General features: G+C 51.6%; 5 protein-coding genes across 5 annotated transcripts; 2 read left to right on the forward strand and 3 right to left on the reverse strand.

Annotated features, from left to right (window-relative positions):
- Positions 1-1,730: 1,730 nt before the first annotated feature.
- On the forward strand, positions 1,731-1,964 carry BDV17DRAFT_263951 (uncharacterized protein). Its single transcript, XM_073757960.1, has one exon. It carries the CDS (start codon positions 1,754-1,756, stop codon positions 1,910-1,912), a length of 159 nt encoding a protein of 52 aa, XP_073615474.1. The 5' UTR covers positions 1,731-1,753; the 3' UTR covers positions 1,913-1,964.
- A 1,430-nt stretch (positions 1,965-3,394) lies between these two features.
- On the reverse strand, positions 3,395-4,701 carry BDV17DRAFT_281949 (putative integral membrane protein; the record flags this gene model as incomplete). The annotated part of the gene is made up of 5 exons (XM_073760121.1): positions 3,395-3,729; positions 3,808-3,854; positions 3,905-4,305; positions 4,376-4,480; positions 4,549-4,701. 5 exons carry the CDS (start codon positions 4,699-4,701, stop codon positions 3,395-3,397), a joined length of 1,041 nt encoding a protein of 346 aa, XP_073615475.1.
- Positions 4,702-7,183: 2,482 nt separating this feature from the next.
- BDV17DRAFT_291564 (general substrate transporter) lies at positions 7,184-8,947 on the forward strand (the record flags this gene model as incomplete). Its single annotated transcript, XM_073762161.1, has 3 exons — positions 7,184-7,401; positions 7,465-8,439; positions 8,533-8,947. The coding sequence occupies 3 exons, from the start codon at positions 7,184-7,186 to the stop codon at positions 8,945-8,947; spliced, it is 1,608 nt and encodes a 535-aa protein (XP_073615476.1).
- A 132-nt stretch (positions 8,948-9,079) lies between these two features.
- Positions 9,080-11,997, reverse strand: BDV17DRAFT_263956 (flavodoxin and radical SAM domain protein). Its single transcript, XM_073757961.1, has 2 exons — positions 11,796-11,997; positions 9,080-11,739 (listed from the first exon to the last, which is right to left on the reverse strand). The coding sequence occupies exons 1-2, from the start codon at positions 11,818-11,820 to the stop codon at positions 9,431-9,433; spliced, it is 2,334 nt and encodes a 777-aa protein (XP_073615477.1). The 5' UTR covers positions 11,821-11,997; the 3' UTR covers positions 9,080-9,430.
- Positions 11,998-12,252: 255 nt separating this feature from the next.
- On the reverse strand, positions 12,253-15,469 carry BDV17DRAFT_281952 (FAD binding domain-containing protein; the record flags this gene model as incomplete). The annotated part of the gene is made up of 5 exons (XM_073760122.1): positions 12,253-12,973; positions 13,484-13,646; positions 13,699-13,873; positions 13,927-14,814; positions 14,876-15,469. 5 exons carry the CDS (start codon positions 15,467-15,469, stop codon positions 12,253-12,255), a joined length of 2,541 nt encoding a protein of 846 aa, XP_073615478.1.
- Positions 15,470-15,511: the final 42 nt, after the last annotated feature.

A 15,511-nucleotide genomic window follows, 5' to 3' on the forward strand; every position in this document is an offset into this window, starting at 1 on the left:
TTCCCTCTTACATCCCACCCGATACTCTCTTTCCCAATTCCCAATTTCCTCCTAATCCTTCAGTTTCCGCTGCCCCCTCAAGCCAAGTGCTTTTGGACGCCGTGGTAACCTTATCATTCTCGCAACCTCAACTACGAAACAAGGCAGCTCACTCACAACAACCGAAACACAATGGCCAACAACGTTGACGGCCATATGGACTTGAATATCGATAGCCAACCTCCTGTGGTTCCATGGGCTGTGCAAAGCGGGTCATTCTCTTATGATGGCACGAAACTTCTCATAGATGGCTTCCCCAAGCCACTCCGCGCGAAATGAGGATTCGTCTTAGTCTAGGGCCCAGAAGCAAGCGACCAAGCAAGCGTTGGCTGATTGCGCGGTTGTTGTGGCGCTGTGCTCGGCTCAATCAAGGCTCTAACATTGCCGAGCTTTCCGAGAAGCTAGCAGAGTATGCTGTTCCTTATCACGGCGTAAGTCTTCCATTTTATCTTCCGGTTCCGCGTCGATCTTTTGGGACGTAATTGACGGCCTTCTAGGATTCTCGACCAGAACCGACGCTCGCGGGCCTGGAGAGGGCTCTTACACAGCTGCACGAGAGGCAAATGACAGACTACGGGTACGCCATAAATCCTGGATCCAAGACAGATTTCTGCGCCAAAAAAAAACTCCCGCTGGAGAAGTGAAATGCGACATTCACCTATTCCTCGCGAAGTAGATTCTCACGGGTCGACATGGAATGTCGGACAGAGACAAACAGAAGGAGCCCATCTTGCTTGGGCATGTCAGCGAGGATACCTTCAACAAAGCTTGGACTGGCCGTTGCGGAAATTAAACAACTCGGAATCTTAACAACAAAGCATGTCATATTGATTAGATGGCAAGACAACCTTCCACTTGCAAGAGCCCGAAACACTCGGAAACTACGGTCCCTTGAGCTAGGAGTCTCGAACGCCACTGTGTTGGCAGATTCCGATTTGCCTTCTTTCATGGAAGCGTACTTTTTGGATGACATAGACGGAGCCCCAGACCGCAGCAAGTATCCAAACGCTGTTGAACTCCTTGTGTCACGAGAGAATAGTCGTTCTATTGAAGAATTGGTCTCAAGCGTTCAGGGGCTTTACATCCAAATTGTGGAAGCGGAGGGGCACCTGCCCTACACGCTGATCGGCTGGGACCTCGTGAGACGCGCGAGACGCACCGTCAATAGACTTTACAAGATTACTGAGCTTCTCCCATCCGATATAGAATATTTCATGGTGTCTCGCCTGGTTGACTCCAGAGGTGCACAAAGACCAACCACGGACACTCGTCGATAGAATCCCCCTGTCCAGAATCCGTGCTTATATATCATGGCTAGTGGTCTCTACTCTGATGCTTCTCGCCATTCCTTGTCTCTTGAATTGTGCGGGGTAATGCAATTAGAACGGGGGTAGTTGTAGTAAGGACTATCTACATAACGGAAACAAACCAGATATCAGGGAACCCGAAGACATAGGGCTCATCAAGATTGCTCTGTCAAGCAGAAAGGACCCTTGTGAGAAGAAAATGGCGTAAAGTGCGTTGGACGATGTAAGTACGGGCCTTGTTGCTAATGACCTCCGTCTCGGGTGTGATTGTCTCGGCGCAACTACGTATCTGGATGCCTGGGTTACGGATCGTGCTGGGCGGCCTGTGAAGAAGGGGAATGCTATCTGTGTCCATGAGCAGGATGGTGGAAGCATATTAACTCTCGAACTGGACGTGCGTTTTCCTCATGCCTTCCTTACTTTTCCAAAACACCCCACATGCTAGCCCTAACTGTTTATGTGCACGGGTGTATAGGAGCCTGCATCGTCCGCAACCGCGAACTCATATCCGAACAATCCTCACCGTCTCCAACTACGAGTACATCCTCACCTTCAGATTCAACTAAGCTGGAAAAATCGACTACAAGGTGCGCGCGGCCGGAACCCTCTCTACGTGCGCCATCGACCCTGAGACGTCTGTCCCCTTCGGTACTGTCGTGCACCCCGGCCTCCTTGCAACCCACCACCAGCATATCCTATCCCTCCGCCTGGACCCAGCACTAGGCGGTTACAGCAGTGGAAACCAGCTCGCCATCTCAGAGACGTATCCCGTCCCTCATGACCCTGAGCATTTCAATTCAACCCGCATGGGAACGCGTATGGGTCGAGGACAACTGTTGTCCCTGTGTCGGTTGGGTTAAATCTAGATACGAAGTCCGGACGAACGTTTATCATTCAGAACGATAGTATCAGGAACACGGTTAATGGTTGCCGGCTGGGTATAAGATCCATTCGCCGCCGCTGCAGAAGATGCTTGCTGCAAGGGAGGGCATCCATTTCAAACGGGCGGAGTTTGCAGATTATGAGGTTTATGTTACGAGGTATCACGAGGATGAGTTGTTTTCTGGGGGGGACTTTACAAATCAGAGTATGTCTTCATCTTCTTCGCCTTCTCCTTCTCCTTCTGCTTTTTCAAGGCGAAGCATGGTGCCGTGAGCTAGCTCGCTAACCATGGCAACTTGACTCCCAGGCCAATGAGGCCACAGCATAATATCCTGGGTCGCGCGCAAAGAAAACGTCGTGAACGAGGATATCGTCGGGTACAATTCGGAATCAATCATGCTCCAAGGATTGAGGATTTCCCTGTCATGTCGGCCGGACCCGCTACCCTAGTCTCAACGCCAGGATTGCTAATACGCGGGACCAGGCCAGTTGAGATTGTTACTGTCTCGCTGAAACCGGTCAACCTCTTCACGAAGAATCCTGCGCTTGATGTGTCGCCTTAGACGCAGGAGGTGAATCGGTCTGTTATGGTTGGTGCGGATAGGGGTTGTTGCAGTGCGCAGAGCAAGAGCAAGAACAAGAGTCATCTGTAAAAATGGGCGGTTGCTTATAGGGTGCGTTCTTTCTGAGGATGCGCGTCCATTGGCAAGCAGGAAGATGTGGTGTGGCGAGTTGTCCAATTCATCTTGCACGCTGTCACAGATAAGTTATGAATCATGTTGGAACCCAGGAGGAGGGCGGTTCTCAAATATAAAGTAAATGACACCAGACCCTATCCATTTCTATTCATAACGGTCTTCTATGTCACAAAAAGAACCTACGTCTAAGGGTAGCGCGCAGAAAAATTTAAGAGAACTGCCACCCAAATAACGACATTACTCGTAAGATGAGACTCTTAGTGCCAGGTACATATGTAGAAGACCTAAGAACCGAAAGGGATCCTGCATTGTAGTCCAACAATGAGACGTACAAGAAGTAACTAAGCCTGCTGCTCCTTGATGTCAAGGGACTCAACATCCGAAGTCTGCGTCACTTCAGTCGCGCAATATATCCCTGGTCCTAGCTCCCACTCGATCCGAGCGATGGAACCCGTGTGTCCTCGAAAGTTAATTGCTCCCGGCTGGCACTTGCATCGGCAAATCCGAGTGTCGCTGTATCGCAATATGTGTAACTGTGGTCGAAAGCTTATCTAAACGGAGTCTGCTCCGAGCGGTTTCGTCGAAACTCGATAGCGGGTATGATAGGTCTCGATGCCCTCGGGGGCCGCTTCGTCGTGGTTGCCTTGGGACGGGAGTTGTGGGTGTATGGTCGTGACTGGAAAGGATACCGAACCAGATACGAAAGAGAGGGCCGAACGTCGCGAGGTTGCCTGCTATGATTACTAGGCTTATTTCGACATAAGCCCACACGCTTATAGAAAATATTTCAACTGCCAGATGAGCTAATTAGTATGGCAAGTGTGAGGAGCAAGGGGGTCGCAAGTTAGAAAAGGAAAACCCATACGGATAGTCAGGGTCACCATACGACAGCATATATGGAAGGCGTACCACACCGGCCGCTGTTGAACTACACAGTATTAGCAGGGGTATTAGTGCTGTTCAGGGTGGAGGACAAACACGCAAGCCAGACTCAAGATACGTATCACCGCAATTTTGCTTGCCTTTGGCATTTGTACTTTGTGAATGATCATGATGGGCAATACAATGCCAACGACTATGTCAGTGAAGGTCAAGCTAGCGGTTGTCGTATAACCTATGGCCTGGAACTGCGCGTTGGTCATGCAGGTTCCTTCAATACTGGGATCGCGAGCTAGTCGGTTCCAAAGGTAAGAAAAGGGCCGGCACCTGCTCATATCTGCTGCAAAAATGGGTATAGAGTGTGCAGCGAGCCAAATGAGTACAGCATAGACCAGCCAAGTGTGGAGTGGCTTGATTGTAATTCGCGTTAGAAAAATGCAGACTGAGATTTTGCAGACATTGATTGCATGACGCCAGCCAATTTGCGCTAACATTAACATCTTTCCTTCACGTTAATTCATGCTCATGAATAGAGGTTTGAACCACTTTGTAAGCTCAGAGCCATCATACCTTAGTAGAAATAACTTGTTGATTTACAGTCAGATTCTCGCTTCGGCGGTCGAGGCCGTAGAAAGTTGCTGTAACAAGGCAAACTGTATAGATAACCAGAAATGGCTAAGTCAATGGACAAATTTTAGAACACAAATGCCCATGTTATGGCGCAGAAGCGAGAGACCGCTTACCATCGCTAAGACCATTGCTCCATCATCCCAGCCAAATGCGTTGACAACCCACCCACGCACATAACATCGCAGTATCATAGTAAGACCGGCTATGGTGAAGAGAACGGCTATAATAGCTCTGAGCTCCACAGATTGGTCATCGCTGTCGGACATTTTAACCGTCAAGAACCATGGCAAAAACCGCACGCGGAACGGATTGGAAACTACATAGAAAGTCAAAAGTGATTGAGTTCCAAAATCAGCAGAAGCCCTTAGTCTAGTCGCTTGATTCCTTCATTGTCACAGTACCATGGATATGGTAGCTATGTCGGTGAGAGCGGGACGGTCAATATATCAAAAATAAAGGTCGCGTCGGTCTGCAAGTGCCCTGGGAGACCGCTAAACGCAACCTAGCGTGATATCCACTGTACGACCCCGATCGGCCAAAGCAGCAAGGAGACTTGAGCTGGGCCTCTTCAAAGCAGGCTCAAGCGAAGTGAGAGAACGCGCCCTCGAGCAAGCTACACGAACAGGCGTCAGGGCCGAATGTAGGCAACGGGTCTCGTCCTCTTGCGACGCATTATCGATTGTCTCGATCTGCAAAAACGCTGCTCGCTTCTTGAATCTTGAGGTCTCGACGACTAACCGCCCGCTGACTTTGTGATTCTCGAAGATTGACACATCTCGTGCGGTGATCGATGGCCGTTGGGGTTGACACGAGGGAACAAAGAAACTCGCTTGGCTGTTCTCAGGCGCAAATACCATTGGCAGGAGCTGTGGAGTGATCTATCGCGTAGACAAAGAACCATCGGTGCCAAAGCGCTAACGCATAATTTGAGGGGTGCTGCGCCGCTGCGCCGCTTGAGGGTCGGGGTCAAGGGTCGCGCCAGCAAGGGTCTTGAATCTGGAGTCATAGCCTCAGTACGGTGTCGCAAAGGATAGTGAATAGAAATCCTACGAGCCACAAAGCCTGAGCAGAAAATAAGCATCAATATACTCAATGGTTTGTGCGCCTGATATCTGGTGGCCGTTTCAGAATCATGGTGGTTGATCAAAGGGCTGTTGCCCGTTCAGCACGGGACCCCTGGTCCTCGATCGACCGTTATCGGGTCCGTTTTTGGCGCTCGCTAGCCCATCTTACCCAATCTCGAGGAAGCTTATAATCTCGGTCTTCCTGGATTTCTCCGGCCATCTCACCAGATCTTCCCAAGTTAATCGATAGCGCCTGGGGCCCAGGCAGCTCGAAGCCGTTGGATCTCGGACCCTTCATCAGAAAATTCGATATCATTGCAAGTCACTTGTCTAGTTTCGGAAGATCGAGTTGCCAGTCGTCGATTTTCGCTGATTCCTTGAGGTCTCCGGCGAATTCAAGTTCTCGAAGTTGAAAAGAGGGTCTCGCTCGAGGATTTATCTTGTTGGTAGAATGAGACAAGCGATGCATATGACGGATCCTGGAAGCCTCCTAGCAAATTGCGTAGCTGACATCTGCAGTAGATGCTGCAAATGGTGGATTGAAGTGTTGTTGTTAACTTTGAGAAGCGACGCCTGGCCAACCTATCACGTGGTGCCGCATTCTGCTCACTCTCTCACTCCACTTCTTTCCTTCTTCCCTTCTCTCTTAGCGACTCTTCTCTCTTTGAGGCAACTAGCAGGCCTGGACTTGCTGAAGTACGCTCAATCCCAACAAGATTGACGGCCAGTGTCAGTATCACCTGAGATCTTCTGATCAAGGACATTTCAGCAGAAGGTCAGTCCTCTACTTCTGCCTGATACTGAGCTTCCCAAAGCAAGTATTAAGTAGGTCCACTCTGCAACACATCCTCGGAGCGCTTTTAGTTACACTGTGCGCCAATTGGGCAAGCCGCGCGGCAAGCTGCATGCCAAAGCCTCAGAAACGAAGACAAGACCGGTGCGCTTGCAATCCTCGAGACGGGAACAAAATTCTCCGACGAAGACCGCCCGCCGTACAAGCTCTGGGACGAATATTGCATTCGCCTTGTATCAGACCTCGGGTGAGATCCATCACCTGGCTATTGTTGGAGATAATGAGGTCAAGGGCAACACTACGATTGATCATGCGCCAAGTCGATAGTAGACCCTGGGAGCCACTGTGACACCACCAAGACAGAAGCTTTTGCATAATCCATCTCTCTGAATCTGCCTTGCCCTCGATTGGTCGGTGAGAGTGACATGGATCTATGCATGGCTTCTTCGTCCACCGATCTGTGCCCTAATGGGGCATAGTCCGGTTTCCTCAAACACGGAGAGGCGCTGAGCCCCCAAGCCACTTTTTCACTTCGCCCTTAGTCAATTCAACCGGAAAGAAAGGATCTGGTCCTGGTCAGAGATCGGGGTTGGACACGGTGCAACGCATCGGCCAATCCAGGAGTGCTGGAATGCTGTGCTAGACTTGAACCCTGTACCACTCATTCCAGGCTCGATACAAATTCCATCGACCAGAAACAGGCAGGCGAAATAGGAGAACATGGCATAGCTGGCGTGTCGTTGCTTGATTTTTCTTACAGTACTTGGACCGTGACACCCTCAGGCTCCATCGAGATTCGATTGAGGACGCTCTATAATGGCACTCCGGCCCCTCCTGCGCAGGGACAGCCAAACCCGTCAGAGACTCGAAGAGCAAGGGACTCGAACAGCCATGAGCAGCATCGATGACAAGAAGTCAAGCACGTCTGTCAACTATGAGAGAACACCATCGCCGCCGCCAAATCAGCAGCAAACAGGGCTATCGCTCTTACAGTCCGTCAAGCGTTTTCCGAAGATCTTGGCGTGGTGCTTGGCTCTAACTTCAGGTATTCTGCTTCATGGATACGATCTTGTTATCGTAGGCAATGTATCCTCTATGCCAGAGTTCCAGTAAGTGTATTTCATAACTCTCGTTTCAACTCTTTTTTTGTCTCATAGCTAATGCGAATCAAGGAAGGACTTCGGCCGCCGATTACATGGGAAACTAATCATCCCGGCTCTCTGGCTGGGCCTGTGGAATATTGCAAACCCACTTGGCGGCATATTCGGTGCTCTAGCAGGAGGTTTTGTCCAAGATCGTGTTGGAAGACGCCGCTCGCTAACAATCGCAACCGTCTTATCGGCCATGGGCGTTGCAGTCGCATACGTTTCGGATCTTCCAGACGACATACTGGATCGTCGAGCCGTCTTCTTCGCCGCAAAGATTATACAAGGATTCGCTACGTATATGGTCATGTGTACAACTCAGACCTACATGTCCGAAGTTCTGCCCCCCATGCTGCGCGGTCCGGTGCTAGCATTCTTTCCCACTTTCACCCTTCTTGGTCAATTATTAGGGAGCATCGTCGTTTATGTCTCGCTCAATAAGCCCGGGTCAAGCGGTTACAAGAACTGCTTCATATCCCAATGGCCCTTCTCCGTCTTACCGCTAGTGGTCTCGATCTTCATGCCAGAGAGTCCTGCCTACCTCATCCGGAGGGTCGACCTCGACGCAGCGCGGAAATGCCAACAAAGACTAGTGTCACCCATGGGTGAATCAGAGAGCATCCTCGAACAAACCCGTCTCTCCATCGAGCTAGAACTGCAAACCACCAAAAGCAATGTGCCGGGATATCTCGACTGCTTCAGGGGCAACAACCGCCGCCGGACAACAATCGTTATATTTGCAGGCGCCCTTCCTCCATTTTTTGGCCTAGCCCTGCTATCCAAGGCCAGTTACTTCATGCAAGTCGTCGGCCAGAACGCACGCAACAGCCTCCTTTTCCTGCAGGTCGGCCTCGGGTTAGGCCTTTTCGCCAACTTAGCAAGCATGGTCACATTAGCCAACTTCGGACGCCGCCCTCTCACCTTCCTCGGTTTGATCATCTCTATCTTTCTCTGGACGGGGATGGGCATCGCTGGTTGCTTCTCTGGAACTGTAACTGTTTGGTACGTCTTCCCTCACCTCCTTGCTCCAAATCTTGCAGGATACATACCTACCATAAAGACCCCAAACTAATTATCGACCGAACTTATTTATAGGTACTCCCAAATAACCCTAATGGTCCTAATCACAAACCTCGGCCTAACAACCTGGCCCGCCTCGTACGCCTTCGGCGCCGAAGCATCCTCGCTCCAACTCCGCGCCAAATCGCAGGGGCTGAGCTGGCTGTCCAACACTCTAACGATGGGCGTATTGGGCCTCGTACTCCCGTACATCTTCAATGACGATGAGGGCGCGCTCGGCGCGAAGACCGGGTTTATCTTCACGGGGTTCTGTGTGATTTTGTTGGGCATTGCGTGGTGGATTGTTCCTGAGATGAAGGATTTGTCGGCTATGGAGATTGATGCTTTGTTCGAGGGTGGGGAGGCGCAGGCGCATGAGGAGGGGGTTGGGAGGGGGATTCCCGGAGTGACTAGGATGGATGGGTTGGGAAGACCGGTTAGTGAAGCGTAGTCATGGTCTCAGACCTTTCTTGCGTCCGGTCAGCGGATGGTCTGGAATCAGGAAGATGGAGTATCAAGATAGATTGATTTCGGTAGTTGAAGATGGTATAGAGGAACTTCATTGCGGTATGTATAGCTTTCTTTTTACTATGCGCTGAGCCAAGGAGCTCTACCAGAAGGAGCTGCCGAATGACTGACAACTCTCGGCTATACGATGATTTAACTGTTCTTCATGCATAAAAGATTGGTTAATACATTTCCTTGCATCCAGATCGGACCCCGGTCAAAACGGGAGTCCCCAGCTGGAGAGAAAGTAGTGCGATTTTAACGCTGACTGCGCGGATTGTTGACCAAAGAAGGTCCGTCCGGTCCGGTCAAGGGCACAAGATCCCAGTTGCACGAAATCCCAAGCAATCAAGTACAATACACGAAATCCCTCCGAACGGATACAAGCGTTGCAAACCGGACCCGTGTAAGTGTAACTCACAGAGTATCACTCCACCACTTCAGTAACAACCGGAACCTTCTTCTTCTTCCCCTTAAGATGAACCCGTTCGTCATTCGGATCAAACCCGCCATTCCCCCAAAGCGCCCACTCCTCTGTCTCCATCATATAATCCTCGGGCGTAAACGACTTTCCATCCGCTTTCTCCTTCTCCAACAACTCAAAGAACCGGGGGTAATTAATACGGCTGTGCCACTTTCCATTAACGTGGAAGCGTGTTGAGGCGATGAGCACGCAGCAACTATGCGCGTGCTCAGCCGCAATACCATAGTCTAGACCGCGGCGCTTGAGCTCGTCATTGAGAGAGACTACAAAGGCAGCGATCTCCTCGTAGAAGGGGACGTTCTGCATTGTGAGCCCGGCGCCGGCGCTGGTGCTTGTGCCGCAGTATGTGACGCCCTTGATCTCAATGAAGCAGGGAAGAGCCTTCTCGACGAGGTTCGCGTACCCAGTGACTTCGTCGTCGATGTTGAAGCCCTTTACGAGAGTAAGGCGGAAGACCGTGCGCTGGATGTGGCGCTTCTCGCGGAGGATGTCGAGGCAGCGCTGGAAGCGCTCCCAGAAGTCGCGGTGGAGGGGGCGGTCGATCTTGCGGAGGCTGTCGCGGTTGCTTGCGTCGATGGAAACGTAGAGCTGGGTCACGCGGTGGAGGTTCTGGAGTTGGTCGGGGTGTTGGGCGTTGCAGACTAGGAAGGAGGAGATTTGTTCGGAGTGGAGGAGGTCGAGGAAGCGGTTGATGTGTGGGTAGAAGATTGGTTCGCCGACGAGACTGAGGGCGCAGTGGCGGATGCGCATTGCTTCTGCGAAGCGTTCGGCGCGCACGCCGGGGACGCCGCGCATCATTTTGATCTTTTTGTAGTGGCCTTCTTTGACGCCGGAGAAGATCAGGTCTGGGTCGTCGACTTTCCAGCGCCAGGTGGTTCCCACAGGGTTGGTGCCGTGTCTCCAGCAGAAGACGCACTTGTTGCTGCAGGAGAGCGATGGGGTTGCTTCCATGCATAGGTGAGACCGGATGCCGTAGAATGAGTACTTGTAGCATGAACCCCGTCCGCGCAGCGCAGATTTGGTCCAGCGGCAGATCTTCACTCCAGAGTGTGATCCAACGATAGTATAGCCTTGCTTGGTGAGAGAGGCATATGTTGGCGAGGACTTCGGTACCATTTCCTTCTCAGTCGACTGGATAGCCTGGGAAGCACCTGGGGTCGTGAAGTCGACTGGGATGGGCGAAGCCCCAACTTGACCGTCGGCACCCATCTTGATATCTTCCAGATCAACCACGGCCTGAGGCTTCTTTCGGTCGGTCTTCGGCTTGTTCGCGCCAGACTCTTCGTCATCTGATGCTTCTTCATCACTTTCAAGCGGGTCACCACTGCCCGGGACACCTTCTCCTAGGCCGCCGTTCTTGACGATGTCGCCGAGGATGTCCTGGAGCCCGCTAGACCACTCTTTGAGGGAAGATTCCGCGTCGCTCTTTACATCGCCGAATCCGAGAGGGTATGCTCGCTTCTTATTGGTAAGCTTGGCCATCCATCGGTCAAGCTCTTTAGCTTGAGAGCAGAACCCCTCCTCTTCAGTCGGCCAGCCTTCCTTGTCTCCAAATCCGAAAACAGCGTAGCCTGCGAGATTCTGCAAAGACCCTGTATCTATGCGGAAGTCGTGATGCGTCTCATCAAGGTGACCCAGGAAGGTATCCAGGATAGTGTCGATGTTGTAGCTCGGAATGAGGAAACAGTAGACATAGCGTGTGCCCGGCGATGTTGAAGGGGGCTTCGGTGCGGTTGTGAAGTAGTCATCATAGTCGACTTCTGCGAGATCGTGGATCTGAGGTGGCAGGAGCCCGCGCTCGCGGTTTTCAGAGTCGCCCTGACTCTGCGCGGCCGCGCGCAAATCTTCCAGCAATTTCTTAGCATAGGCCTCGGTGCTCCCAGTCAGCGATGCCCAGAAAATGATAGGTTGTATGAATGTCACAGCCTGATTGCTCTCGTCGCCTGCCGAACCCGATCGTTTTCCAGCAGTCTTCAGCGGCTTCTTGCCCGTCACTCTTTTCGGTCCAGCCGTCGGCTTTGGCGAGACGCGGCCGTTGTTGACGACTCTGAGATCTTTCTTCTCCGATACTGGTGACTCGATTGATCTAGCGATCTTCTCCGGGGAAGAGCTGCGAGGCGACGGCGGGACGGAGGATGCGGTAGCGGTCTTGGATCGAGCCTGAAGAGCGCGACGAACACGAACGATAGCAAGGACGGTGGCGAGGGCAATGAGCAGAGGTAGACGAAGCGAATGCCAGAGGGTCAATAGATCTGGTGGATAGACCAGTTAGTGGGTAGAACTGGCAGACTCCGGGCGGCGCACAAACCTTCATCAGCAGGAGATCCGGCCATCTTGAATTGAATCTCGCCCCTCTTGAAGAGCGGGGTGGATTGTCGCAAAATCTAAGATTCCTGGCGAGGAAGGCGGATCTAGCCTAGATTGAGCATTGCAGGCAAAAGGAAGTATGGCGCCTGCGCGAAGGGAAGGTATCAATAGTGAATGAACCTGTTGAATCAGCGTTGAAGAAGTTTGGCGCGCTGTTGGATGAAGATGGAGTTGGATATTTTTTGTGGTTGAGCCAATGACCCTTTGACACCTTGGCACCTGAGGCATCAATAGCTATATATATACTCGCAGTGAAGGAAGGGTATGAAAGAATACCAACGTCTTGAAGAATCTAAATGATAGGCAGTAATTGTTCTACTAATTCTAGCTGTTCATATGCTACCACCGTTCTAGCAATCTCCTCTTGAACACATTAAGCTCGCACACTCTAAAGTTTATCAAGCATCACCACCAACACCAGAAGCCTCCCTCAGTATCCTAAAACCCTCCAGCATCGTCCTCCCCTGATTCGCAAACGACTTAAACTTCCCCGAGCTATCATTCTCAGCCTCCTTAACCTCCTCCTCAGTCACCCACTCAAACGCCCTATGCTCCGCCGGATCCAGTTTAACCAAATCTTCCCATCGTCTCTCCAACGCAGGAACCACAGTCCCATCATCAAGCTTAGCAGCCGGTAATCCATCCTCTTTCTCCTCTTCTTGTACTCCAAGTCCAGGGACAGCAGCCTTAGCTTCATGGACCTCAACAATAAACGTGAACTTCGCAGCGACAATAATCTGGCCCGGCCGCTGCCTCACCCACTCGTCTTTCCCGGCGAGCTCAACAAACCGTGAGACATGCAGCCCGCTTTCTTCGAGAATCTCGCGCGCGACTCCGTCTAGGAGGGTCTCATCTTCTGGGTCGCATGAGCCGCCTGGCCCCTCCCATTGTCCGCCGTAGGAGTCTTCATAGGAGCGCTGGAGGAGGAGGATGCGGAGGGGTGGGTCCCCTTTTCCTCCTCTTTCCTTGTGATTCTGATCTTGGTCTGTTGCTGATGCTGTTCGAGAAAATATGAGGCCGCCGCCTACATAACATGTGTATTGGGGGTTTGCGGCGCGGAAGGTGGGAAACGGGACGGCGAAGTGTTGGAGGTGCGGGGCAACTGTGTAGTTGAATGGGCTCATTTTGGGGGTTTGTTCTGCCGGAATGCGCCCTTCAGGAATCTATCTTCTCGCTTGCGGGATTTCTTGTGATATTTCAATGGTTCTGCCTCGTGTTGCTGAGAGCGGGTGACTCATGTGTCAAATTCTATACGAGAATGTTGCGTAGCCGGAGCGAGTCTGGATGGTTATATGGGAGCGACAAATATACAACCACGGTCAAGAGGCACCTAATTGCTCATGCCTTACAGTACGCATTACAGTTTTTTCGCTAAAGCTCTGCTGGATCTAGGAATATGAAGTGGGCATACATATTGTGGCCGCAGGATTAATTTCTCTATACATTGTCGTATGTGCTTGTACTACTACTGGGTCAACGCTCAAAGGTTCATACACTGTCTTAGGTAGATATCTCCTATCATCACTTCATTTAGAGCCAAGGCGTTGTTGAGGGATCAAAGAACCCTCAAAGAACTGTCCAATTCGCTCGTAATCATCCATAGCAATGACCGACGAAACATCTGATAACACGATGAGCAAGACTTTCAGGAAATAGGAGTTCATCAGATTCTTACATTGATCAGGCCGGACAATCATGATAGCACCATATTTTGAGCTGATCCCAAGATGGTCATAAAGATGCCCGTGGACCTGATTATAACTCTCGTCGTCGAAGAAGATCTTGTGGAGGTCTATTGAGTGTTAGCCGAGTCTAACCCCCATGGGTACTCTGATCATACAGACCTCTGATTTTGTTCTTGCCTGTTATAGGGTAGAACGCTGGAGGAATTTGGTCAAGTTCGATATTATGTCGCGGCCCGTGGCCTACAAGGATGGGCTCAATGAGGCTATCGACATCGCCATCGTCTAGTCGGAACCTCTGCAGTGGACTCTCGCTTGAGTCAAGGTACGCGCCAACCTGTGATGTTCATCAGTAATTGAGCCAAGCGATGAGCCATCATGCTAGCTTACCGCGTCTAGTCTGCTCTTGTTCTGGGCGACACTAATATCCCCCGGAAACACCATCACCCTCCAACAACCATCAGACTTGAGTGAGGTAGCAAGCTGGACGGGTTTTGAATCACAATACCGGACCACCTGCGAACTAGGGAGCCTCATTCCGACAACAACATTCTTGGCTAATGAATCCGATAACCCCAGATCCGTAGTGATAGGAGACTGGTCATACTTAGCCGTCAACCCAGCCGTATACTTCCCAGCCTTGACGAATCCCTCCTGGAACTCAGCGGGAGAAGCATTTCCCTTTGTCGAAAATAGCTTCGAGAAGTACCGATCAAAATTGATCAAGTCAATCGCCACCTTCTGCCGCTCCAGGACGTAAGTTTCCAAAAGTGACGGCGGAGCCAGTCCCTTCAGGACATGCGCCAGTTTCCAACCGATGTTATACCCATCCTGCAAGCTCACGTTCATTCCCTGTCCGGCTTTCGGCGAGTGAGTGTGGCATGCATCCCCCGCTAGAAACACGCGGTAATCCTTATGGAAGAAATCCGCATGGCGCTGCCCGATGGCATATGCAGACCACCAGACCGTCTCCGTGAATCCGATCTCATACTGGCTGAGTATGCTTTTTGCAGCTTGCTGCAAATCCTCCAGCTTGACATCTTTTGCATTCGTGCCACCCGGCAACTCAATGTAGAACCGTGTCAAATTGTCATTCTCGCCCTCACGCGGAATAATCAGTAGATTGCCCGCTTTCGACCGGATCGAGGCTTTCTTCCGGATGTCGGGGAAGTCAGTTCGCGGGACCATGTCCATGACGCCCCAGACGGCATCTGTGCTGTCCCCGATCATATTGTATCCGAGTGCTTTGCGAACTGTGCTATGCGCTCCGTCACAGGCCTGCATGTGATCATGTCAGTCAGAAAACACGCAAATGAACCATGGACGAAGACATACATACCAAGACATACTTCGCCTCAAAAACCTTCACTTCTCCATCCCCTACACTCTCCGCCGTAACCTTCACCGGGTACTCATCTCCATCATCATTCTTAACCTCCACACCCTTAACATCCCATCCATACTCAATCCCCTGAGCACCACCGCTAAACCGTCCCATGGCCTCAAGCATCAATCCATTAATTCTTGCCTGGTTCAAAATAACATGGGGCGCATGCGAAAGTCCCGGCTGTGTATCTACCGCCCTTCCTGAGCGTGTAATCCTCCCTTTCCCACTTCCATTTCCACCTTGATTTTGATTCCCCGTACTGGCACCACTCGCATATGCATCTGCGTCCTCCGCCTCCGCCCAAAACACAACTTCAAGAACATGATACGCCTCACGAAGCAACTCCTCGCCGAGCCCAAAGCTCTCGAAGATCTCGACGGTGCGGCACTGTACACCGTCTGCTTGGCCCATCTTTAATGGTCCCGAGCGCCGCTCCAGGGTTGTGCAGGGGATGCCGTACCGCGCAAGCCAGGTTGCGGCGCTGAGGCCTGCTGAGCCGCTGCCGGCTATTAGGACGGGTGTGCGGGTGGTTGGTTGTGAGGGCATTGTAGGTGGCGGGTTGTAATATGCGGGGTTTTGGGGTGTGCA

This window comes from Aspergillus undulatus (genome assembly GCF_047715775.1).
Source record: "Aspergillus undulatus strain CBS 261.88 unplaced genomic scaffold BDV17scaffold_25, whole genome shotgun sequence".
Classification (NCBI taxonomy): domain Eukaryota; kingdom Fungi; phylum Ascomycota; class Eurotiomycetes; order Eurotiales; family Aspergillaceae; genus Aspergillus; species Aspergillus undulatus.